Genomic DNA, 26761 nt, shown 5'->3' with positions numbered 1-26761 from the left:
ACCTAGGCCATACACACCTGGAGTGAAACTCCTTGGAAATTTCAATTTCAGACACAACTTCCCAAGGAAATCTTGCTTTTTTTTTCCTGTCCATTTCCTCAATGGTCCTAGTGCCCTTTGATCATTTTCTAGGAGTTGTGGGAAGGATAGGTTCTCTTTCTTTGCTTCACACTGACTTTGGGATTATCGTCCTCCTCCCTTGGCTCTAGCACAACATAAGGTCCCTCAGGACTCCCCACTTGGGTAATTTCTGGGCCTGTCTTCCATTTCCTTGGATCTTACATATGCTAGAATTAAATCTTTAGTGTATGTAGTGACCTTAAACTGTCTGTCAGGATACAACGTGGCTTTAGAATTCAGACATTTTCTGGTCATAAATTTTTATCAAAAAGTGATCCAAAAGTTCTCCATTGTCATCTGTTCTTTCTTTTATATTTCTAGCATTTTGTATTATTTCACCATGATTGTAGATCTCAGGAAACTAGCCCATCATTGAACCCATTTTATTTTCTTTTTTCTGTTATTTCAAATACAAACTCTTCTTAGGAGAAGCTCATGTTTGTAGTTTTAGAGCTTCTTAGTTGATATTAGAGCTTCTAAGTTGACTACTTTGTCTTTTCTAGTTATTGGACCTTGAGTTACATTGCTTAGTTTCACAACCACTTACCCATGTACTTTGCTTCCATATTCAATGATGGCTTTGCATAGACCCTCCAGGCCAAGTCTGGCTGCTCATATTTTATAAATGGGGACTTTGCAATGTGAGCTGATTTTATCAGGCAGGTGAAGGCAGCAAGATGGTGTTCCAGGCTCCTGTCCTCATGTTCCTTTGCTCTGGGTCTCTGGTGAGAAATGAAAAGTGCTTCAATCCCTTTAGAGAAGTTTCTTTGTAGAGCTGAAAAATGATTTCAGGACGTAGTGGTAAATAATGGGCTAATGATGTGTCACACGTATTCAACTGAAATGCACATTTAAAATGGTGTATTTTAATGTGCCTAGGAAAAAGTGTGTGCATGTATGTATACTAATTGTCCTCTCTGATCGCAGTGTCAGTGGGGACATCATGGTAACACAGACTCCAGTCTCCTTGACTGTGTCTCCAGGAGGAAAGGTCACATTCAGTACAAGTCCAGCCAAAGTGTTAGCAGCATTTTAGCCTGGTATGGGCAGGAAGCAGCACAGGCTCTTAAGCTGCTTATCTCCTTTGCATCCCACTAGGCATCCGAGATCCCTGACGGGCATCCTGGCAGTGGGTCTGGGGCAGACTTCACTCTTACCATCAGCAGCCTCCAGGCTGAGGATGAGGCAGGTTATTGCTGTTAGCAACATGATGGCTACAGTCTCACACTGCTTCAGCCTGGAACAGGAGCCTCCTCCCAGGGCTAGAGGTCTGTGAGTCTTCACTGCACCAGCTGCTTCCTTCCTCCACAGTCCTGAATACACACACTTCCTCTATCTGCCCCAGAAGCCTCATCTCCCAGACATGGAGTTTTCTCTCCAGAGTGCTCCTCCTATTCAGGTAGGCCTACATTTTGAAATGAGATATGAAATAAATGCTGCAAGCCAACCAGGCCTGCCCCCTTGTCCCAGTTAGAGACCATTGGTTTGATCTTCCTTCTCTCCCTGATTACACAGCATCTCTGGATTATCCTCGTGTGTCCGACGTTTTAGGTTCCAGGGGGCAGATCCTGCTGAGTAGGTGCCAGAATCTCTGCTGCCTCAGAGGAGAGACAGTCTCCCTAGCTGCAGGGACAGTCAGGTTCTCATCTACACTGAGTGGGAACACTATTTGGGTTGTCAGTGTGAACCGGAGCAGGGACCTACAGACCTCATTTACCACACTTCCTCTACACATCTTGTTGTGATGCTGGACAGGTTTCTGTAGCACTTGCAGATTAATACAGACTGGAAAGAAAGCCTGGTCATCTACTTCTGAGAAATCAGCCAGTGAAAACCCTGTGGATCACAACAATAATATTGTTCATTGAATTGTCATGAGTCATGGAGTCACAAGGTGGCAGCTAACAACAGGAAAGAACCATGATTTCCTTCAGTCACTAAATTAAACTTGCCCACCCAAGGGATTAATGTAAAGAGGAATTGAGAAGTAATGAAAAAAGAACATGGGAAAGCGGTCACATGTTTCTAGAGTAAAAGGGTTAATGATTTAGAGTCTCACCTTTGAAAGAATAAGTGTCACTGACGGAAATGGAGAGGAGAAAAGGGCAGTAAAATGGGAGCTTAGAGCAAGAAAACACCTTCATTGCCATTGACCAGGAAAGCTTTGTTGGAAAACAGGATCCATGGAAGGAAAAAGTAAGAGAGGAATATTTCGTCTGGTAAGGGAGATTTTAAGTATGAAGGGCCCCAGTTTAATACTGGGTTAGGTCCAGAGTTGTGAGGGGTGACTGATAAGAAAGAAAAAAGTCCAGGAAACCTAAGAATTAAAATGAGAACATCTCAGAGGCAAGGAAGCACAGGGAAGAGAGAACTAACTGATCTTTCAGGGGGTAAAACACACTGGGTGTTTCCCCAAATCTGTCATGTGATCTATCCTTGTGAAACAGGCCAGTTCCTGTGATATGAAAACTCCTGACAAAGCCTATGAGAGATTTTTAGAGCTTTCTTTTTTCTATAATTTCCCACAAAAGGAGATTCAGAAGAAGCCACATCCCTTAAGTTTCTCCTGAAACCTGCACATACTCCAAGGAATTAGTCGGGAAATGTGGTCTTTGAGGCAGAGAGAGGAGGCGTGCACTTTCAGGGCTGAGCAGAAAGGAAGCAGCTGGTGCACTGAAGACTCACTGGCCTTTAGCCCTGGGGAGGAGGTTTTTGTTCGAGGCTAAAACACTGTGGTAGCTTCATAAGAATAAGCTGCGAAACAGTAATAAACCGCGGCGTCTTCAGGCTGGAAGTTGGTGATGGTGAAAGTGAAGTCTGTCCCTGACCCACTGCCACTGAACCGGTCAGGGACCCCAGATGCCCGGCTGGATGCCCTCTGGATGAGCAGCTTAGGAGCCTGTCCTGGCTTCTGCTGGTACCAGGATAAGTAGTTGCTCACACTCTGGCTGGCCTTGCAGTTGATGGTGACCGTTTCTCCTTGAGACTTAGCCACAGAGGCTGGAGACTGGGTCAGCACAATGTCCCCACTGGCACCTGCAATCAGAGTAGACAATTACCATGTATACATTCATACACACACTTTTTCACGCATACAACAAAATATACCATTTATACCACAACATCTAGTGATATTAAATATCAACAAATAATTGGTTCCATTTTACAAATAACTGTCATTAACATTATATGTTAAAATCCTTTATCAACTGTAGAAAGATACTACTCTGGAGAGGTTGAAAGACTTTTAATTTCTCACCAGAGGCCCAGAGCAACAGGGACATGAGGACCAGAGTGTGTGGCACCATCTTGCTGGCCCTGCCTGCCTGATGCAGATCAGCTCCCATAGCAAAGGCCCTGTTTATAGTATCTGAGCAGCCAGCCTGGTGTTGGAGGGGCCTATGCAAAGCAGTCAGTGAATGGAAAGCAAATTACATGGGAGATAGGTTGTGAAACTAGCCAATGTACTTCAAGAGCCAAATATATCACATAAAGTATAATTTTATGAAGAGAAAAAACAAAGCAAGATAGTAGAAGCTCTAATACCTCTCAAAAAAACAAAAAAAACTTGTAGTCCAGCACATTCCAACTCATGAAAACCAGATCTGTTACACAGTAGAGCTGCCCCATAGGGTTTTCTTGCCTGCATTCTTTATAGAAGCAGACTGACAGGCTTTTCTTCCAGGGTAGCCCTGGGTGTGTTCAAACTGCCAATCTTCATGTTAGCAGCCCATCCAGCTGCTTGAAACACCTAGAATCTAACGAATAGCTTCAATTTTAACAAAAAACCATTTGAAATGGGTTCAGGTTCCATAAATGTTGGACTAGTTTCCTCAAATCAACGGTTTTGTGAAACAGTAAAAAATGCTAGAAAAAAATAGAAGAAAAGGAAAGAATACGGGAAATTTTTGTCTCCGTGTTTGATAAAAATTTATAGCTAGAAAATGTCTGAGCTCTGAAGATACTGTATCCTGAAGGATACCTAAAAGACACCGCAAGCACTTGAGATTGGAATCCGGGGCTATGCAAGGGCCAGGGAAATGCAAGACAGGCCCCGAATTTACTCGTATTGAAAGTCCTCAGGAAGCCCATACTGAGCTAGGGTTCCAGAGGGCTCAGATCAGAAAGGAAATATGAACCAAAGAGAAAGTGGAACCTATCATGCCCACAGTGGGTAGGAGCTGATAAAAGGGCTCTAGAATCATTTGTGGAAATGGAGAGGAAAAATCAAGCAGGATTTCCTTGTAAAGTTGTGACTGAATGCCAACTTTTTAAAGAGTTTCATTCCAGGTATGGATGGCCTCAGTGGGCCTGGAACTCTTCAGCCTTGAAGGTGAGACTTCATTTCTCTTACTTTGGATATATTATCAAGAGGGACCAGTCCTTGCAGGAGATCATGCGTCATAAGGTAGAGGGTCAGAGAAAAAGGGAAAGAGCCTCAAAGAAATGGGTTGACACAGTGGCTGCAACATTGGGCTCAAACATAGCAAAGGCTGTGAGGATGGCTCAGGACCAGAGGGTGTTTCAGTTTGTTGTACACAGAGGGTCACTATCAGTCTGACCCAATGTGATGATGCAGAACAACAACATGATATGAATACAAATGTGATGCAACAGAAATAACCGGGAACAAAAGGAGCTCTGTTCACACTTCACATTTGGGCATTATACGAGTTTATTCAAAGAAACAAATGACGTACTTAACATTGTATGCAAGGTACAGAAAACAAAAATGGGGACACTTCAGATCTGAAGAAGAACAAGTTGAATTTCTACAAATTAGTAATGGAGTAACCAAAATTTTAAAACTCAGCAGCAGACAGACTTCCATTTGTAGGCTAGATGGAATAACAAGGGCAAGATTTACCACCATGTATGAAACAATCAAAAAATCATTAACTAATTAAAAATTATATTTAACAGTTAATACACTCAGCTCCTAGTCCTAGCCTCAAAACAAATAAAATAAAATAAACAAAAACCTGGTGATCTACTTCCAAGATTAATCATTGAAAACCATACCATTGACACACATGGGGTCACCGTGAGTCAGAATGAAGTGGCTTTTCATCTTACAGAAGTGCATCGCTAGGTCTTTCTTCAAGGACCCAGAGGTGGATTTGAACTGCTAACCTTTCAGTAGTAGTCTAGCACAGACATTAGCTCCGCATCACTAGTTAAACCTTCATTTGGGGAAGATAATTCAAGATCATAGGTGCCCATCACTGCCATATTCAAAGAGTGAGTCAGAAAAGAGCACGTACAAGATTTTCTCCCACAACCCTGTGCTCTGAGACTTTTCACTATCAAAGTGCCTGGCTCTTGCCGTAAATGTCCCCTCACCACCACCCCACCCTGGGCTCAGCCCTGCTGATCTGAGCCTCATAAATGGACCCTTTTCCGGAGGGTGGAACCTGAACAACTTCACAGGAGAGAGAAGCTGCAGGATGGTGACACCGTCCAGAACCTCAGGCTCCTGCTCTGCTCTGTTCTAGGGGAGAGGGTATTTGTAAACACGGAGATGGAGTTTTCTATTCAGAGTAATCCTTCCATTCAGAGCTACGATTTTAAAATGAGATATGAAAAAAATGCTACAAGTGACAAGGCCTGTCCACCTATGACAGATAGAGATTATTTTGGTTTGGTTGTTTCTTGGATCCCTGATTGCACAACATCTCTGCATCATCCCATGTGCCTGTCATTGCAGGTTCCTGCCAGCAGATGGCGATGACACAGTTTCCAGGACCTTGGCTGTCTCCTTGGGAGAGAGTTCCCAGCAGCTGAAGGGCCATAATTCACATGATTTGAACTCATTGATTTTAATTGAGAGTTGTTATAGGCCTATCTTAGCAAGTGTTTTAAAAGAAAAGTGTTTCCTGCTGTTGTTTGGAGAGTGTCCTCTAAGTGTCAGTTATGTCAGGATGGTTGATAGCCTTGTTCAGTCTCCTACATCCTAACTGACCGCACGGCATGCTGGACGCGCTACAGAGCCTCTACTACGCTGAGGCCCTCTCAGTGCTGGCCGAGTCCATGTACCTGGTGAAGGGGCCACACCAGTATACCTGGGGGTGGAATGAAAGTCCAGAACTCAAAGAGGCCTACCAGTTGCTTCGTTCCTTTAGGAAAAAAGGCACACAGTAAAGATGCAGAGATAGAATGTATATTCCCCCTTACACCTTGTCTATGGGGCACACAACATTTATCTTAAGGGGGGACAATATTTCACACCATTTTGTGCCAGCTACAGAGGAAAGTTCTCAGAAATAAGAGCTTAAGATCACCTTCAACTAGGGGACATCAGCCCCCAGACCTCAGCCAACATGTTGCCTGGCATCCCAGGAAGAGCCTCCGGGTCGTTTTCAGACCCCCGAGTTCATCTCGACTTGATCCCTGGATTCGTGCTCTACTTAGCCAGTTGCCATGTTGTCAGCTGAGACTCCTGGTGACCCCGTGTGTGTAAGAGTAGAACTGGGCTCCATAGGGTTTTCACTGCTGACTGGTCTGAAGCAGGCCAACTTGCCCTTCTCCTGATAAGCCTCTTGGAGACTCAAACTTCCAGCCTTTTGCTTAGCAGCCAAGTGTTTGAACTGCTTGCACCACCCAGGGCCTCCTGAGCTCCAGTTCAATAACCTGCTGCTGCTGAGTTAATTCCGAGTCATAGAAACCTTTTTGGACAGAGTAGAACTGCCCCATAGGGTTTCTTTATGGAAGCAGGTGCTCTAGTTAACCCACTGCCCTTGGGTGGATTCTGACTCATAGCGGCCCTCTAGGACAGAGTTAAAGTGCTCCATAGAGTTTCCAAGGGTGTAAATCTTTAACGGAAGTGGAATGCCCCATCTTTCTCCTGCAGAGCGGATGGTGGGTTCAAACCACAGACCTTTTGGTTACCCTCCAAGCACTTTAACCACTGCAAAACCAGTGCTCCTTGTTAGGAGGGCCAAACATTGGAGAGTGGAGATTCTGTACTTCCTTTGTATTTAGGAAACCCTGGAGGCATACTGTTTAAGGGTCAGGCTGCTAATCAAAAGGTTGGCAGTGTGAATCCACCAGGCGCTCCTTGGAAACCTTATGGAGTGATTCTACTCTGTCCTTTGGGATCACTATGAGTCCCTTTCCACTCCACCACAAGTTTGGTTTTTGGTTTTTGGTCCTAAGTCAAAAGGACACTAGGGGGCACTCAGGTCAAATTCGTGACAATTTCTCCTGTTTCAGCTTGGAGTCCAAAATGTCTGTATTTGCCTGACACATTAAAGTGTTACTGTTATAAAACCAAAAAAACCAAACTCGCTGCCATTGAGTCAAATTCTTCCTCTCTCTCTGTCTCCCTTTTCCTGTCCCTGTCCCTCTGTTTGCCTGCAGATATCAATCTCGGGCAACTTTTGTAGGAGTTTTTCCACTCTCTTTTTTTTTTTTGTACAAGTTCTGAGGGTAAAAGAGCTTTGTTACGAGCAATATTAATTGTACAGTTTGAATCCAGGGTACACCAGTTTTAATGAATCTTGTAACTTTAGTATCAAGCCAGAAATAAGAGATATTGCTCTTTTGCCACTCAGAAATATTATTGACAAGTAAACATTGGTTATTTTTTTTAATATAATCAACAAGTTTTGCCCTTTTAAAAATGAAAATAATTAATAATAATAATAAAAAAACAAGCCCATTATCTTCATGGTCCTTCCAAATAATGGTTACTCTATGTGTGTCACAGCAGAAGTGAGCTCCACAGGGTTCCCTTCCCTGTAATCCTTATGGAAGCTGATTTCCTGGCCTTTCTGTGGTGGCACCGATGGGGGGTTTGACTCATCAATCTTTGGTTTAGTAGGTGAGTGCAATCTGTTTGTGCCACCCAGAGACTCCTTGAATATTTACTTTGCCTTAAATAAATAATGCTGGTGCATTCTGGGATGGACAATTAAGATTAATTCTCATAATTAGTTTCAAATTTCACCCAGGACTGCCGAGATATTCGACTATGAGAGAACCAAATAAGGAGGTTCCTAATTTCCAAGGAAAAGAATATGAAAGAGGTGTGAGATCTGCCTAAGTAAGTTTCTGTCTAGGTCTTATAGCCTCTAAATTTTTGTTCAACCTTATGGTTTTCCCTGACTATTCTAGGGAGCTCAAATTTCTTTGATGAGGTTTCATTTTATCATATCTTGTTATTTCATTCTATCCCTTTTAATTCAATTAGATTTGATTCAAATTGATTCGATTATATTTGATTCATTACTGAACCTAACAGAACAACTTTATATATGCATGTAAAGAAAGAGAAATAAGACAGAATATTCATCAAGGTCAACAAGTGGTTACCAGGAATATCATATTCACTACCTGAGGCATAAAAATTCTTTCCTCTTTTCGCCTTGCCTTAAACTGGGCTATTGGCTGTGTATGTATAAGAGAAAATTTTTTCTTTCCTATCAAGCTCTTTTGACTTGAGGCTCTTTAGGAGTTTCATTCACTGAGTCCCAGGGAAAGAGAGTTTGTAGCACTAGATTCCAACATTCTTAATCAATTAACCTGGTATCACCATATTTCACCATATACCAGACAATATTTTTTAGCAGGAATCTGTTTTTTGTTTTTTTAATTGTAGTTTAGATGAAGGTTTACAGAACAAACTTTTTTTTCATCAAACATTTAGCACACACAGTGTTCTATGACATTAGTTGACCACCCCATGACATGTCAACACTTTTCCTTCTCAATCCTTTGTTCTCTATTGTTATCTTTCTTATTCTCTCCTGCCTTTCAATTCCTGTCCCAGGGCTGGTGCACTCCTTTAGCTTTGTTTTGTTCCGTGGGTCTGTTTAACCTTTGGTGGAAGGGTAAACTTCAGGAGTGAACCCATTACTGAGCTGAAAGCGTGTCGGGGGCCATACTCTCAGGGTTTCTCTAGTCTCTGTCAGGCCAGCAGGTCTGGTCTTTCTTTGTGAGTTCGAATTTTTTCTACATTTATCACCAGGTCTTTCTGGGAATCTCTATTTTAGTCTCTGTCACAGCAGTCAGTGATGGTAGCAAGACACCCTCTCGTTGTACTGGACTCAGTCTGGTGGAAGCTGTGGTAGATTTGGTCCATTAGTCCTTTGGACTAATCTTTCCTTTGTATCTTTAGTTTTCTTCATTATTCCTTACTCCCAAATCAGTGAGACAAGTGGAGTATCCTAGATGGCAGCTCACAGGCTTTTAAGACCCCAGACACTACTCACCACAGTAGAATGTAGAACATATTCTATACAAACTATGTTATGGCAGTTGAGCTAGATATTCCCCGAGATCACCGTCCTCTCAGCCCTCAGCCCAGCAATTCGGTCCCTTAGGGAGTTTGGATGCATCTATAGAGCTACCATGACCTTGTCTTGTACAAGTTGTGCTGGCTTGTGTGCTATTGTGTACTGCCTTACCCTTCACTAAAGTTTTTACTTAACTACTGGATACCAGACAATCTCGAATGATCTCAGGTCCAGCTCATTATTTGTAGACACTCTGTGGATCAGCATGGTGGGTGTGGGGAATGATTCCTTTTTTAGAATAGCTGAGAGAGAACCATGCAGGATGGCCCTAGACACTCATCTGTCCATCTTCAGGGTCTCTGATGTTTTCTTACAGTGTCAGGGCCATGTGCAATGTGTCCTTGACATGAATACAGCATTTTACAATCCAAAGTGACCACTACTTTAGGCAGGACCAACTTTCTGTCTTTTGGTTTTCCTCTAAACACAGAAGACACTTTGTTAATTGCTCATAGGAGAGGCCCACCCTCCCCTTGGTCCTCTCCACACTGCTGTACCCACCAAGGGATTTGCATATTGTTCCCCAGGGAGGACCTTCCCTGGCAAATTCTGAGATACAAGTTGAGCTCTAATCTGCCTTTCCTTACCAGGACTCATCAGATAAGCTTCTAAAATGAGGTTTCCTGCTCAGCTCCTGGGGTTGTTAATGCTCTGGATCCCTGGTGAGGATAGAGAGTGGATGGGAAAGGACAAGGAGATGGGGAGGGTCAGCTCTTAGGGCACCACTGCTTCCCCTGTGCATTCTGTTCTCAAGTTAGGTGAGGCTGTCACACACACTGTGGGAGAAATGTGGTGTTCAGACCTGTGAAACTCAGGAGAACAAGAACAAGAGGGACCTGATCTCTGGTAAAGATTTTAGAAAAGAAAGGGGCTCTTTTATGTTTGGCATTCTCAGGCTATTTTTCTTTTTTTTTAATTGTCTGGTTTAGGGTATGTATAGTAATTTCACACACACACAAACACACTCACACAAAACAGTTAATTAGCCTGAAATAAATAGCGAAAGGGAATCTTGCAAATCCTCCTTAATATTGGCATGTAACCTTTCACTTCTCTCTCATAATTTTAACTTGCAATGGGGATACTGTGGTGATTCACACGCCAGTCTCTCTGCCAGTCATGCTTAGAGAGCCAGCCACCATCTCCTACAAGTAGAGTCAGAGCCTCCTACATAGTGATGGTTACACTTATCTGAACTAGGACCAGCAGAAGCCAGGCCAGCCTCCACAGCTCCTAATGTATAGGGCATCAAGCCTATTCTCTCGGGTCCCAGTGGGTCAGGAGCAGATTTCACTCTGAAAATCAGCAGGGTGGAGGCTGAGGATGTTCCAGCTTATTACTGACAGCGAAGTATACGACTTCCTCCCACAGTGGTCCAGCCCTGCACGCAAACCTCTCTGCTTGGGGTGGCCCAGCTGCCCAAATGTGTGGCCTGTGTGGGGAGCAGTCCCAGCAGATTCTCTGAGGCTGCTAGGAGGAAGACGTCGGAGACCTCAGGGGAATAGGTTGAAGCTGAGGACTCTAGACCATGTGTGCCTCTGCTACACCTCAGATGCTGCCTGTTCGTGGCCGGTTAGCTGCACCAGTCTTGACATGGCAGAGCCAGCAGGGAGAATGGAGGAGGTCCAAGTGCCTCTGAGCAACTAGACAAGATGTCAGGAGAGCTGACTGAGAGCTCATCCTAATCCTCCTGCCTGTGTACATTTGTCAGTTAAATTTGTTCAACATGACAGGCATACATTTGACAGAGACAGTAGCACCACAAGTTGAATACATGTGGAGGTTAAGTAGGCTTTTTGTATATTTCTTCAGGATAATATTTGATGGTATTTAGCCATTAGTATTTTCCCACTTTCCCAACACCCGGCTTCTTATTTTACCACTTGCGGTTCCCCTTGAATTAAGATAGTTGAAATATCATTCTATACTAGATGTCCTCAGGGGGAGTGTGGCTGAGAAGAATTGGTGAAGATGCCGGTTTTTGAGCTTCCAGAAATCCTTTTGTAAATGTATAGGAGACACAAGATGCTAATTCCGCAACCGTTGAATTTCCCCAATTACTTTATGTTGAGAAAAATAATTTCGAGAACTTTTATAAGTTGGGTTTTAAAAATAAAAAGCAAAGTGAAAGATGTAGAATGACATTTATCCCATAAACTACTAGAAGGATACAGAACGACAGAAATGTTTTTCTTTCTAAAGGTAAGAATTTTAAGACTCTGTCCATATTTATGCCTATTCCCATGAAAGGTAATCCAACTGAATGTGGAAATCATCGAACAAAATTCATTCAAAAGTGGCTATAGCAGTATATTGGCAGGGAACTGCTAGAAACGCAAGCCAGATTCAGACGGCAACCTGGGACAAGGGCTATCATTGCTAATGTCAGATGGATCCTGGCTAAAAGCAGATAATACCAGAAAGATATTTACCTGTGTTTTATTGACTATGCAAAGGCATTCCACTGTGTGATTTGTAACATATTCTGGATAACATTGCAAAGAATGGGAATTCCAGAACATCTAAATGTGTGCTTGAGGACCTGTGCATAGGTCAACAGGCAATCATTCAAAGAGAATAAAGAGGTGCTGCATGGTTTAAAGTCATAAAATGTGTGTGTCACAGTTGTATCCTTTCACCATACTTATTCAGTCTCTATGCTGAGCATATAATTTGAGAAGATGGATTATATAAAGAAGAATGAGGAATCAGGATTGGAGGAAGACTCTTTAGCAACCTGCATGATGCAGATGACACAAACTTGTTTGCTAAAAATGAAGAGGACTTGAAGCATTTACTGATTAAGATCAAGGACCATAGCCTTCAGTATGGATTACACCTCAACCTAAAGAAAGCAAAAATCCTCACAACTGGGCCAAGAAGTAACATCATAATAAAAGGACAAAACACTGAAATTGTCATGGATTTCATTGTCCTTGGATCCATAATCAATGACCATGGAAGCAACATTCAAGAAATCAAAGGATGCATCGCACTGGGAACATTGGCTGCGAAAGACCTGTCTAAAGTGTTAAAAAGCAAAGGCTTCACTTTAAAGACTGAGATGCATGTGAACCAAGCCATGATGTTTTCAGTCGCCTCCTGTACACCTGAAAGTTGGGCAATGAACAAGGAAAACCAAAGAAGAATTGATGCCTTTGAATTATTGTGTTGGTGAAGAATATTGAAGATACCATGGACTTCTAGAAGCAACAAATTTGTCTTGGAAGAAGTACATCCAGAGTGATCTTTAGGAGGGAGAGTGGCGAAACTTCGGCTCACATACCTTGGATATGTTCTCAGGAGGGATCAGTCCCTGCAGAAGGACATTATGCTTGGTAAAGTAGAGGGTCAACAAAACAAAGGAAGTTCCTCAAAGTGATGGATTGACTCAGTGGCTACAGCAATGGGCTCAAGCATAACAAGAACTATGAGGATGGCCTAGGACTGGGCAGTGTTTCATTGTGTTGTTCATATGGTTGCTAAGAGTTGGAACTGACTGGATAGCACCTAACAACAACAACAAAAACGAGTAATATACTGATGAGATTTTTTTTTCCTGCAACTCCAAAAATCAGAAATGTAAAATGGTTAGTATGAATAGTAATACTCAAGGTGAAAAAACATTGATAAAAATCTGGTACTGTCAAATATTGAAATATATTCTTATCAGTCAGGGATTTTGATTGCAAAGAAGAGAAACCAACCAAGTCTAAACTAAGCAGAAAATGAAATGATTACTGGGTGACATGCAGATTTGAGTGAAATTGTACAGATCATAGTGTAGAAAATGTACATGAAATGAGCTGGCAAAAGCACAGTTCATGATAAATCAGAGAAAGAGGTTGTTTGTATATGATCCCACCACCGCCACAGATGGACTGGCTCCACCACCACTGGACACCAGTGATGAAACACTGGATATTGGAAGCCTCTGCTACCAGTCTGTTTGCAAACATTGTTGACTCTGTGAATTGAACATTAGTACCATTTCCTCATGAGCGGTTTCAATAAGTGCTCTTCAAGAATGTTTTTCCATTCCAAACTGTAATTGACCAAAATCAAACCCATTACCATTGACTTGATTCCAATTCCTAGCAACCACATGAGTTACAGAGCAGACTCGAGCTCCATAGACCTTTCTGTGCCGCAATCTTCATGGAAGCAGACCACTAAGCCTTTCTTCTGCGGCTCCACTGGGTGTGTCCCAACTGCCAAGCTTTAGTTTAGTAGCTGAGCACGAACTATTTGCACCACTCAGTGACCTGCAGCAATTATGGCAGGAAAACTAAAATATAACTATTGTTATCAGAGAATCCAAAAAAAAACATTTTTACCATATTCAAATAGTACTGCCCTATTTTTTTATTCAAAAAGTAAGAAGCATGCAGTGTAGAAGTTTTTGAACCAGAATCCATTGATCTAAGGATTTCACCATTACACTTTGTGGTTCTTTGCATAAATGTTTGTTTGGCACACCCCAACCTGAGCTCACACCTGCTGATCTGAACCTCATAAAGAGCTACGAAGTACAGAAACTGTTGAATCAGTGTGTGCTGTCTTGGGCATATTCTCAACAGCAACAACAAGAAAACAACACCCTTTCCATCGAGTCGATTCCGACACAGAGTGACATATAGGACAGAGCAAAACTGCCCCATAATGATCCCAAGGTGCGGCCAGTCGATTTGGACTACTGACCTTTTTGTTAGCAACCATAGCTCTTAGTCACTGTGCAACCAGGGTTAACACAACCAAGTTGGAAAAAAAGAAAAAACAAAGCTATGAAATAGAGTTTCTTGGGGGATGGAATCTGAGCAACATCACACAAAGAGAAGCTGCAGGATGGGCACCACCCAGATGCTAGGGTCCTACTCTACTGTGTTCCAGGTGAGACAAAACTTAGACATGGAGTTTTCTCTCCAGCGTGATCCCCCTATTCAGATAGGTCTACGATTTGAAAAGAGATGTGAAATAAATGTTACAAGCCACACAGGCCTGTCTGCATTACCCAGTTAGAGACCATTTTGTTTTGATTTCCCTTCTATTCCTGATGGCACAGTATCTCTGGATCATCCTTGGGTGCCTCTCATTTTAGGTCCCAGGGGGTAGATCCTGCTCACTAGGTGCCAGAATCTCTGCTGTCTCCCAGGAGAGAAAGTCTCCATTAGCTGCAGGGCCAGTCAGAGTCTCCTCTACACTGACTGGGAACACTACTTAGGCTGGCATCTGCATAAACCTGAGGAGGGACCTACAGGCCTCATTCACCTCACTTTGTCTATGCATGTTGTGATGCTGAAGAGGTTTCAGAAGCACTTTCAGACTAGTAGAGACTAGAGAGAAAGGCCTGGTGATCTAGTTCAGAAAAAGCAGCCAGTGAAAACCCTTTGGATGACAACATTCGGATCTTATTGTGCATGGGGTCATCATGAGTCAGGGGCTGACAAGATGGCATCTAGCAAGAAGAAAGAACCATGATTTCCTTCAGTCACTAAATTAATCTTGGGCGCCCAGGGGATTAATTTAAAGAGGAATTGAAAACTAATGAAAATAGAATATGAGAAAGCTGTCACATGTTTCTAGGCTGATAGGTTTAATGAGTTACAGGCTGGCCTTTGAAAGAATGAGTCCCACTGAAAGACATGGAGAGAGGAGAAAAGGTCAGTAAAATAGAAGTTTAGAGCAGGAAAACACCTTCATTGACATTGACCAGGATGGCTTGGCTGGAAAACAGGATTCATTGAAGGTAAAAGTAAGGCAGAAATACTATCTTCTGTGAGGGAGGTTAAAAATATGAAGGATCCAGTTTTAATATTGGGGTAGGTGCAGACTTGTGAGGGATGATGGTAGAAAAAGGAAAAAGTCCCATAAAATAATGAATTAAAATGAGAACTTTCTAGAGTCAAGAAGGCACAAGGAAGAGAGAACTGATCTTTCAGGGTAGAAAACTCACTGGACCCTTTCCCGAATCAGTCATGTGATCTATCCATGCGAAACAAGGAGGTTTCTGTGATATGAAAGGCCCTGAAAAAGCCCACGAGGGATTTTCACAGCATTCTTTTTTCTATATTTTACCACAAAAGGGGATCCAGAAGAAGCCACATCCCTTAATTTTCCCTTGGAACCTAGAAATCCTGTAAGGAATTCTTCAGGAGATGTGGCCTTTGGGGCAGACAGAGGAAGCGTGCATATTCAGGGCTGAGCAGAAAGGAAGCACCTGGTGCAGTGAAGACTCACTGGCCTGTAGCCCTCAGGAGGGTTTGTGATCGAGGCTGAAGCACTGTGGGAGGTGGATTATTATAACCTTGCTGGCAATAATAAACTGCGACGTCTTCAGCCTGGAAGTTGCTGATGGTGAGTGAAGTCTGTCCCAGACCCACTGCCACTGAACCGGTCAGGGACCCCAGATGCCCGGCTTGATGCAGCATAGATCAGCAGCTTAGGAGCCTGTCCTGGCTTCTGCTGGTACCAGTTTAAGTAGCTGCTCACACTCTGGCTGGCCTTGCAGTTGATGGTGACCGTTTCTCCTTGAGACTTAGCCACAGAGGCTGGAGACTGGGTCAGCACAATGTCCCCACTGGCACCTGCAATCAGAGGGGACAGTTACCATGTATACATTTTTACGGACACTTTTTCACACATACATTAAAATATACCGTTTATGCCAAAGCATCTAGTCATATTATAAATCAGCAAATAATTGTTTCCATTTTGCAAATACCTCTCATTTCCCATTATATGTTAAAGTCATTTTTCAACTCTAGAAAGATACTACTCTAGAGAGATTGAAACACTTTTCATTTCTCACCAGAGGCCCAGAGCAACAGGGACATGAGGACTAGAGTTTATGGCACCATCGTGCTGCCCCTCCTGCCTGATGCAGATCAGCTCCCATAGCAAAGGCCCTGTTTATAGTATCTGAGCAGCCAGCCTGGTGTTGGAGGGGCCTATGCAAAGCAGTCAGTAACTTGAAAGCAAATTACATGGGCAATAGTTTGTGAAACAAGCCAATGTACTTCAAGGGCCAAATATATCACATATAGTATAATTTTATGAGTAGAAAAGATAAAACAGGGTCATAGAAGCTCTAATATCTAAAAAAAAAAAAAAAAAAAAAAACTTGCAGTCCAAAGGATTCCAACTCATGACAACCACATGTGTTACTAAGTAGAGCTGCTCCATAGGGTTTTCTTGTCTGTGTTCTTTATAGAAGCAGACTGACAGGCTTTTCTTCCAGGGTGCCACTCCGTGTGTTCAAACTGCCAACCTTCAGGTTAGCAGCCCTTCACAACTGCTTGAAACACCTATAACCTAATGAATAGCTTCAATTTTAACTTAAAAAAATTTTAAATCATTTTAGGTTATATAAATGTTGACTAGTTTCCTCAAATCAACAGTTTTCTGAAACAATAAAAAATGCTGGAAAAAAAAAACACAAGAAAAGGGAAAAATATGAGAAATTTTTGCCTCAATGTTTGATAAAATTTATAGCTAGAAAATGTCTGAGCTCCGATGATACTTGTATCCTGAAAAAAAGGATACCTAAAAGACACTGCAACCACTTGTGATTGGATTCCAGGGCTATGGAAGGGCCAGAGAAATGGAAGACAGGCTCCCAACTACTCGAATTACTCGTATTGCAAGCCCTCAGGGAGCCTATATCAAGCTAGGGTCCAGGAGGGCTACATCACAAAGGAAGTGTGAACCAAAGAGAAAGTGGGACCTATCATGCCCACAGTGGGTAGGACCTGATAAAAGGGCTCTAGAATCGTTTGTGGAAATGGAGAGATAAAAAAACAAGCAGGATTTCCTTGTAAAGTTGTGACTGAATGACAACTCTTCAAAGAGTTTCTTTCTAGTTATGGATGACCTCGGTAGGCCTGGAAGTCTTCAGCCTTGAAGGTGAGACTTCAGCTCTCTTACTTTGGATATATTATCAGGAGGGACCAGTCCCTGCAGGAGATCATGTGTCATAAAGCAGAGGGTCAGCAAAAAAGAGAAAGAGCCTCGAAGAAATGGATTGACCTGAAATAAACGCTACAGCAACAGAGACCTGTCCACCTATCACAGTTAGACTATTTTGGCTTCATTGTTTCTTGTATCCCTGATTGCACAGAATCTCTGCATCAATCCGTGTGCCTGTCATTGCAGGTTCCTGCCAGCAGATGGCGGTGACACAGGCTTCTCAAGTTCCTCTGGAAGAGCTTCCATCAGCTGAAGGGCCAGTCAGAGTCTTCTCTACACTGACCTGAGAGGCCACTTAACTTGGGGAGACTCCTAAGGCCCTCATTCACCTCACTTCCACCCGCGTTGATGGGGTGCCCGCCCGCTTCAGTGGTGGTGGTCTGAGGCCAACTTCACTCATCATCATCCTCACCAGCAGATCAAAGATAGTAGAACAATCTGCTGTGTTCGAGAATCAAGATATCTTCTCATAACTGTGTGCCCCAGATATAAACCTCTTACCCGGGCAGAGGTAGGAGAAGGTCTCACTTACTAGGCACTCTCACAGAGCTTGCTGTTGTTTATTTGTTTTGATCACGCAAAAAAGTTGGCATGAAGTAGTCAGAAAATCGGCAACTAGGCCTTCTCTGGCTCCAAAAGAGAGCAGGCCTCCAGCCCTTCCTGTTTGCTTCCTTTAAATCTGCTCTCAGCCTTCACTCTGGGCGTCACTAGGCGGCCATTTGCAGTCCCATCTGACCCTCTCTAACCTGTTTCAACCCTGACTCCCGAAGGCCTTTACTGCTGCCCAGGAACAGCACCTCCTCTCTAGGCCAAAGGCTAGAGCCACTATCCCCTGGGCATTCCTGTCCCTGTTTCACCACTCAAGTTTATGTCAGAGAAAACATCTCAGGAACGAGAAAATACTAACTACATCCCTGCTTGCCTTTTGTATAAAAGCAATGCAAGTTATATTATCCTAAATACGTTAAAAAAAAAAAAAAAAAATTCCTAGTATAAAACTGAGTAACAGAAAATAAGGTCCTTCAATTATAAGAAAACTTAAAAAATGGAGTGTCTCCTTTTTTTTTTTGTATTTTATAAGACAGAATTTTACCTTTTTCTTAGAAGAAGTTTTTAACAAATTTGTTTTGGCTTTCTCTGGACCCCTCATATTCCCATTTCCCTACTTCTTGTTGTTAGCTGCCACTAAGTTGATATTCAACTCATAAAAAAAAAATTTTTTTTTTCCATTTAATTGATACCCACTGTAAATTCCAAGCTTCTCCTTTATAATAACGCCCTCACCCAAACCAAGAACGCCACGGCCCCTCCCTTACTTCATCACATTCATTTTGCAAAACCTAAACCCTGGAAAAAACTCCACCCTCCACGCACCTGCATCCATGTTCCTAATGTGGCTGGAGAAAAACACATAATTATTCTGATTCTCTCATTGTAAATTTATGCACACTACCTCAGGACAGCCCTTAATCCTGCCTCACTATGTTCCTTCCTTACCTGGTTGGTTCAATCTCAACTCTTTCTCTTTTCTTGTCTCTTCAGGTTTTAACACCTACTTCTCATCCCACATTTCAGCAAATGACCTCATTTCCTGTGTCTTGAAAGAGCTTCCACTAGCTCCTCTCATGCATCTTCTGATCCACAGGCGTCTACACCCCATGTGCTGCCTTCCTTCCTATTACTGTAGATGAGCAGACAGCCCTCCTACCTGAGGCCAGGCCCTCTGCTCCTATACCCCCGTCCCTGCAAGGGCATCTTGGCATTCCTCACCTCTCTTTTCTGAGTTATCCATGTTCCCCTCACTTTAGCATCATTTCTGTCAGCATGAAACATCATTTTAAAAAGCTCTGCTGGTTTCACATCCCCCTCCAGTTATGTCCTGTTGCACTTATTGAAAGACTTCTATGTAGTCACCAAACCAAGGCCGTATCTTTTCATACTCCCCAAATTATGCGATCTCCACAATTCTTTCTACCACCAAGGCCATATTTTCCATATACTGATACTTGTTTATTTCCGACTTTGTCATTCCAATCACCATCCTGATTGCATATTCAATCAATTTCAGACCCCAGAACTTGCTAAAAATCTTCTGTTTCTTCGTCTTTGGCCTTAGTGGTTGGTGGGTAAATTTGAATAATACTTGTATTAACTGATCTTACTTGTGGTGCTGTAGATATTATTCTGTCACTGTCAGCCTTGTACATCAGGATGGATTTTGAAATGTTCTCCTTGATGAAGAGTACAACGCCATTCCCTTCAAGTTGTCATTCCCGGCATAGTAGACCATACGATTTTCCGACTCAAAATGACCAATACCAGTCCATTTCAGCTGACTAATGCCTAGGATATTGATCTTTATGAACTCTATTTCATTTTTGACAATTTCTCATTTTCTAAGACTCGTACTTCATACGTTCCACATTTCAATTATTATTGGATGTTTTGAGCTGTTTCTTCTCATTTTGAGTCATGCCACATCGCCACACCAATGTCCCGAAAGGTTGACTCCATGCGTGTCATTAAGGTCAACTCTAAGGAGGCAGCTCTTCCCCAGTCGTCTTTTGAGTGCCTTCCAGCCTGAGGGGCTCATCTTCTGGCACTGTAACAGACATTGTTCTCCTGCTATTAATAAGGCTTTCACTGGCTAATTCTTTCTGAAGCAGACCACCAGGTCCTTCTTCCTAGTTTGTCTTAGTCTGGAAGCTCAGCTGAAATGTGTCCACTGTGGTGACCCTCCTGGTATTTGTATATCAGCAGCATAGCTACCAGCATCACAGCAATACGCAAGCCCCCACAGTATGACAAACTGACAGACATGAATTCTGTACCTAATTTCTGGAATTTTTTTTTCAGATCTGTAGTGCCCTGCTTTTAGTTTTTGTGCCTTGCATGCTATATAAAGTTTATCATTTATTTCTTTAAATAAACTCACACAGCTCCCAAATCTAAAGTGTGAAGAGAATGCCTTTTGTTCTCTGTTATTTCAGTAGCACCACCTTCATATTCATATCCCAGTTATCTTATTTTCTTGGCTGTTAAGGATCTATGACTTCTTGGGGGTATCAGTTCTTGAAAAATTATTTGTGAGGTGTCCTGAGGATTTATGATGGGTTTGCCCTCTTCCAGAGCAGCTTCCACTTGTTGGACCTATCTATGGGGCTTCCTTAAACAAATTTCCAGGTTGGAGAGTTCCAAAATCACCTAGGCCATGCACACCTGGAGTGAAGCTCCTTGGAAGGTTGACTTTCAGACACAACTTCCCAAGGAAATCTTGCTTATTTTTTCCTGTCCATTTCCACAATGCCCCTAGAGCCCTTTGATCATTTCCTAGGAGCTGTGGGAAGGATAGGTTCGCTTTCTTTGCTTCACACTGACTTTGGGATTGTAGTCCTCCCCTCTTGGCTCTAGCACAACATAGGGTTCCTGAGGACTCCCCACATGGGTAATTTCTGGGCTTCTCTTTCACTTCTCTGGATTTTACATACCCTAGAATTTAGAATTAAATCTTTAGTGACCTTAAACTGTCCATTAGGATAAAAGGTGGCTTTAGACCTCAGACATTTTCTGGCCATAAATTTTTATCAAAAAGTGAGCCAAAAGTTCTCCATTGTCATCTGTTCTTTCATTTATACATTTCTAGCATTTTGTATTATTTCACCAGGATTGTAGATCTCAGGAAACTAGCCCATCATTTACGGACCTTGAACCCATTTCATTTTTTTTTTTTCCTTATTTCAAATAGAAACTCTTCTTAAGAGAAGCTAATGTTTGTAATTGTAGAGCTTCTTAGTTGATATTAGAGCTTCTAAGTTGACTACTTTGTGTTTTCTAGTCATTGGCTCTTGATGTACATTGCTTAGTTTCAAAACTGACTGTCTGTGTACTTTGCTCCATATTCAATGATGGCTTTTCATAGACCCCAGGCCAAGTCCGCCGGTGAAAATCCTATGGATCACAACACTCAGATCTTATTGTTCATTGGGTTGTCATGACTCAGGGGCTGAGAAGAGGGCAACTAACAACAAGAAAGAACCGTGATTTCCTTCAGTCACAAAATTAATCTTGGGTGGCCAACAGATTAAGTTAAAGAGGCAATAATGAAAAAAGAACATGGAAAAGTTGGCCCCTGTTTCTAGAGTGATAAGGTTAATGAGTTAGAGACTGGCATTTGAAAGAATGAGTGTCACTGAGAGAAATGGAGGGAGGAGAAAAGGGCAGTAAAATGGGAGCTTAGAGCAAGAAAACACCTTCATTGACATTGCCCAGGAAGGCTTGGCTGGAAAAAAGAATCCAGGGAAGGAAAAGTAAGAGAGGAAATTACCATCTGGGAGGGAAGTTTTAAACATGAAGGGCCTAGATTTAATACTGGGTTAGGTCCAGAGCTGTAAGGGGTAATTGAGAGAAAGGAAAGGGTCCAGGAAAATAAGGAATTAAAATGAGAATGTTCTAGAGTAAAGAAGGCACAAAAACTAATCTTTAAGGGTATAAAACTCACTGGACCCTTCCCCAAATCAGTCATGTGATCTATCTTGTAAAATAAGCGGGTTCCTGTGATAAGAAAGCTCCTGACAAAGCCTACAAGAGATTTTTAGAGCATTCTTTTTTCTATAATTTCCCCCATTAGCAGATCCAGAAAAAGCCACATCCCTTAAGTTTCTCCTGGAATCTGCACATACTCCAAGGAATTAGTCAGGAGATGTGGCCTTTGTGTCAGAGAGAGGAAGCCTGTATGTTGAGGCTGAGAAGAAAGGAAGCAGCTGGTGCAGTGAAGACCGTTTGGCCTGTAGCCCTCCAGAGGCAGTTTGTGTTCGACTCTGAATCACTGTGGGAGGTGCCTTATTAAATAGCAGACAATAATAAGCTGCAGCATCATCAACCTGGAAGTTGTTGATGGTGAGAGTGAAGTCTGTCCCAGACCCACTGCCACTGAACCGGTCAGGGACCCCAGATGCCCGGCTTGATGCATCGTAGATGAGCAGCTTAGGAGCCTGTCCTGGCTTCTGCTGGTATCAGTTTAAGTAGCTGCTCACACTCTGACTGGCCTTGCAGTAGATGGTGACCGTTTCTCCTTGAGTCTTAGCCAGAGAGGCTGGAGACTGGGTCAGCACAATGTCCCCACTGGCACCTGCAAGCAGAGTAGATAATTACCATGCATATATGTATACACACACTTTTTCACGTATACATTAAAAGATACCATTTATACCACATTTAGTGATATTATATATCAGCAAATAGTTGGTTCCATTTTACAAATAACTGTCATTTCCCGCTCTATGTTAAAGTCATTTTCCAACTGCAGAAAGATACTACTCTAGAGAGATTGAAACACTTTTCATTTCTCACCAGAGGCCCAGAGCAACAGGGACATGAGGACCAGAGAGTGTGGCACCATCTTGCTGCCCCTGCCTGCCTGATGCAGATCAGCTCCCATAGCAAAGGCCCTGTTTATAGTATCTGAGCAGCCAGCCTGGAGTTGGAGGGGCCTATGCAAAGCAGTCAGTGAATGGAAAGCAAATTACATGGGCGACAGGTTGTGAAACTAGCCAATGTACTTCAAGAGCCAAATATATCACATAAGGTATAATTTTATGATTAGAAAAGACAAAGCAGGTTCACAGAAGCTCTAAAATCTCTCAAAGAAAAAAAAAAAGAAAAGAAAACTCGTAGTCCAGTGGATTCCAGCTCATGACAACCACATGTGTTACACAGTAGAGCTGCTCCATAGGGTTTTCTTGCCTATATTCTTTATAGAAGCAGACTGACAGGCTTTTCCTCCAGGGTACCACTGGTGTGCTCAAACTGCCAACCTTTAGGTTAGCAGCCCATCACAACTGAACTGCTTGAAACACCTAAAATTTAATGAAGAGCTTGAATTTTCACTTAAAAACAATTTTAAATCAGTTCAGGCTACATGAATGTTGGTTTAGTTTCCTTAAAACAACAGTTTCGTAAAGCAATAAAAAAAGCTGGAAAAAAATTGAAGGAAAGGGAAGAATATGGGAAATTTTTTCCTCAATGTTTGATAAAAAATTTATAGCTAGAAAATGTCTGAGCTCTGAAGATACTTGTATCCTGAAGGATACCTAAAAGACACTGCAAGCACTTGATATTAGATTCCGGGGCTATGGAAGGGCCAGAGAAATGGAAGACAGGCCCCGAATTTACTCGTATTGAAAGTCCTCAGGCAGCCCATATTGAGCTAGCATCCAGGAGGGCTTAGATCTCAGAGGAAATGTGAACCAAAGAGAAAGTGGAATCTTTCATGCCCACATTGGGTAGGACCTGATAAGAGGGATCTAGAATCATTTGTGGAAATGGAGAGGGAAAAACAAGCAGGATTTCCTTGTAAAGTTGTGATTGAATGCCAACTCTTCAAAGAGTTTCTTTCCAGGTATGGATGGTCTCGGTGGGCCTGGAACTCTTCAGCCTTGAAGGTGAGACTTCATCTCTCTTACTTTGGATGTAGTATCAGGAGGGATCAGTCCCTGCAAGAGATCATGCGTCATAAAGAAAGAGTCTGAGAAAAAGAGAAAGAGCCTCAAGGAAATGGGTTGACACAGTGGCTGCAACATTGGGCTCAAACATAGCAAAGGCTGTGAGGTCGGCTCAGGACCAGCGGGTGTTTTGGTTTGTTGTACACAGAGGGTCACTATCAGTTGGCCCCAATGTGATGATGCAGAACAACAACATGATATGAATACGAATGTGATGCAACAGAAATAACAGGGAACAGAAGGAGCTCTGTTCATACTTCACATTTGGCCATTATATGAGTTTATTCAAAGAAACAGATGACAAACTTAACATTGTATGCAAGGTACAGAAAACAAAAATGGGGACACTTCAGATCTGAAGAAGAACGAGTTGAATTTCTACAAATTAGAAATAGAGTCACCAAAATTTTAAAACTCAACAGCAGACAGACTTCCACTTGTAGGCTAAATGGAATAACAAGGAGAAGATGTACCGTCACGCATGAAACAATCAAAAAATAATTAACTCATGAAAAATCATATTTAACAGTTAATGCACTCAGCTCCTAGTCCAAAAACAGTAGCCTCAAAATCAAGTAAAATAAAATAAACAAAAACCTGGCGATCTGCTTCTGAGAAATGAATCATTGAAAATCACACCATTGACGCACGTGGGGTCACCACGAGTCAGAATCAAGTCAACAGCAAATGGCTTTTCATCTTACAGAAGTGCATCACTAGATCTTTCTTCCAAGCCCTTCAGGGTGGATTCGAACTGTTAACCTTTCAGTAGTAGTCTAGCACAAAACATTAGCGCCACATTGCTAGCTAAATCTTCATTTGGGGAAGATAATCCAAGACCATAGGTGCCCATCACTGCCATATTCAAAGAGTAAGTCAGAAAAGAGCACCTTCAATATTTTTTTACCACAACCCTGTGTCCTAAGACTTTCACCATCAAAGTCCCTGGCGCTTGCCGTAAATGTCCCCTCACCACCACCCCACCCTGGGCCCAGCCCTGCTGACCTGAGCCTCATTAATGGAGCCTTTTCTGGAGAATGGAACCTGAACAACATCACAGGAGAGAGAAGCTGCAGGATGGTGACACCATCCAGAACCTCAGGCTCCTGCTCTGCTCTCTTCCTGGAAGAGGATATTTGCAAACCTAGAGAGGGAGTTTTCTCTCCAGAGGAATCCTTCCATTCAGAGCTACAATTTTAAAATGAGACATGAAATAAATGCTACAGCAACACAGGCCTGTCCACCTATCATAGACAGAGTTCATTTTGGCTTCACTGTTTCTTCTATCCCTGATTGCACAGAATCTCTGCATCATCCCGTGTGACTGTCATTGCAGGTTCCTGCCAGCAGGCGGCGGTGACACAGGCTTCACAGCTCTCCCTGGAAGGGCTTCCATCAGCTGAAGGGCCAGTCAGAGTCTTCTCTACACTGACCTGAGAGGCCACTTAACCTAGACAGACTCCTAAGGCCCTCACTGACTTCACTTCCACCCGCGTTGATGGGGTGCCCGCCCGCTTCAGTGGTGGTGGTCTGAGGCCAACTTCACTCTCACCATCCTCACCCTCAGATCAAAGGTAGTACAACAAACTGCTGTGTTCCAAAATCAAGATATCCTCTCATAATAATGTGACCCCAATCATAAACCTCTTACCAGGGCAGAGGTGGGAGAAGGTCTCACTTACTAGACACTGTCACAGAGACTTCTGTGGTTTATTTGTTTTGATCACGCAAAAACGTTGGCATGAAGTAGTCAGAAAATCGGCAGTTGGGCCTTCTCTGGCTCCAAAAGAGAGCAGGCTTCCTGCCCTTCCTGCTTGCTTCCTTCAAATCTGTTTCCAGCCCTCACCCTGGGTGTCACTAGGTGGCCATTTGCAGTCCCATCTGACCCTCTCTAACCTGCGTCAACACTGACTCCCAAATGCCTTTCCTGCTGCCCCAGAACAGCACCTCCTCTCTAGGGCAAAGGCTAGAGCCACTATCCCCTGGGCATTCCTGTCCTTCTGTCCCTGATCAAGTTTATGTCAGAGAACACATCTCAGGGTTGAGAAAGTACTAGAGCCCTGCTTACTCTTGTGTAAAAGCAATGCAAGTTATGTCTTTCCAAACACATTTTCACAACAACAACAACAAATCCAAATATGAAAGTGAGGAAGAGGAAATAAGTTCCTTCCATCGGGGGAAAAACAAAACGTTTCTTGTATTTTATGAGTCAGAATTTGACCTTTTTCTGAAAAGAGGTTTTTACAAAATCGATTTTGGCTGTGTCTGCACCCCTCACATTCCCTTTTCCCTACTTCTTGTTGTTAGTTGCTGTTAAGTCGATTTGATATTTAAAATTCCAAGCTTCTCCTTTATAATAATGCCCTCAGCCAAACCAAGAACGCCATGGCCCCTCTCTTATTTCATCACATTCATCTCGCAAAACCTAAACCCTGGAAACTCCACCCTCCGCATACCTGCCTCCATGGCCCTAATGTGGCTGGAGAAAAACACATGATTATTCTGATTCTCTCACCACAAATTTATGCACACTACCTCAGGACAGCCCTTAATCCTGCCTCACACTGGTACTTCATTTACCTGGTTGGTTCAGTCTCCACCCTTTCTCTTTTCTTTTCTCTTCAAGTTTTAACACCTACTTCTCATCCTACCTTTCAGCAAATGACCTCATTTCCTGTGTCTTGGATGAGCTTCCACTAGCTCCTCTCATGCTTCTTCTGATCCACATGCATCTACACCCCCATGTGTGTCCTTCCTTCCTTCCTTCCTTCCTTCCTTCCTTCCTTCCTTCCTTCCTTCCTTCCTTCCTTCCTTCCTTCCTTCCTTCCTTCCTTCCTTCCTTCCTTCCTTCCTTCCTTCCTTCCTTCCTTCCTTCCTTCC

General features: G+C 42.8%; 1 pseudogene and 1 gene segment (V, D, J or C); both read right to left on the bottom strand.

The window, feature by feature from the left end:
- Positions 1-2805: 2805 nt before the first annotated feature.
- LOC126060452 (immunoglobulin kappa variable 4-1-like) lies at positions 2806-3457 on the bottom strand. The segment is given in 2 exon segments: positions 2806-3156; positions 3380-3457. Coding segments are annotated over 2 exon segments (363 nt in total).
- A 12000-nt stretch (positions 3458-15457) lies between these two features.
- On the bottom strand, positions 15458-16273 carry LOC126060458 (immunoglobulin kappa variable 4-1-like; annotated as a pseudogene).
- Positions 16274-26761: the final 10488 nt, after the last annotated feature.

This window comes from Elephas maximus, chromosome 17 (assembly GCF_024166365.1).
Source record: "Elephas maximus indicus isolate mEleMax1 chromosome 17, mEleMax1 primary haplotype, whole genome shotgun sequence".
NCBI lineage: Eukaryota > Metazoa > Chordata > Mammalia > Proboscidea > Elephantidae > Elephas > Elephas maximus.
Note: the sequence above shows the minus strand (reverse complement) of the source record. Positions and strands in the feature narration are given on the sequence as shown.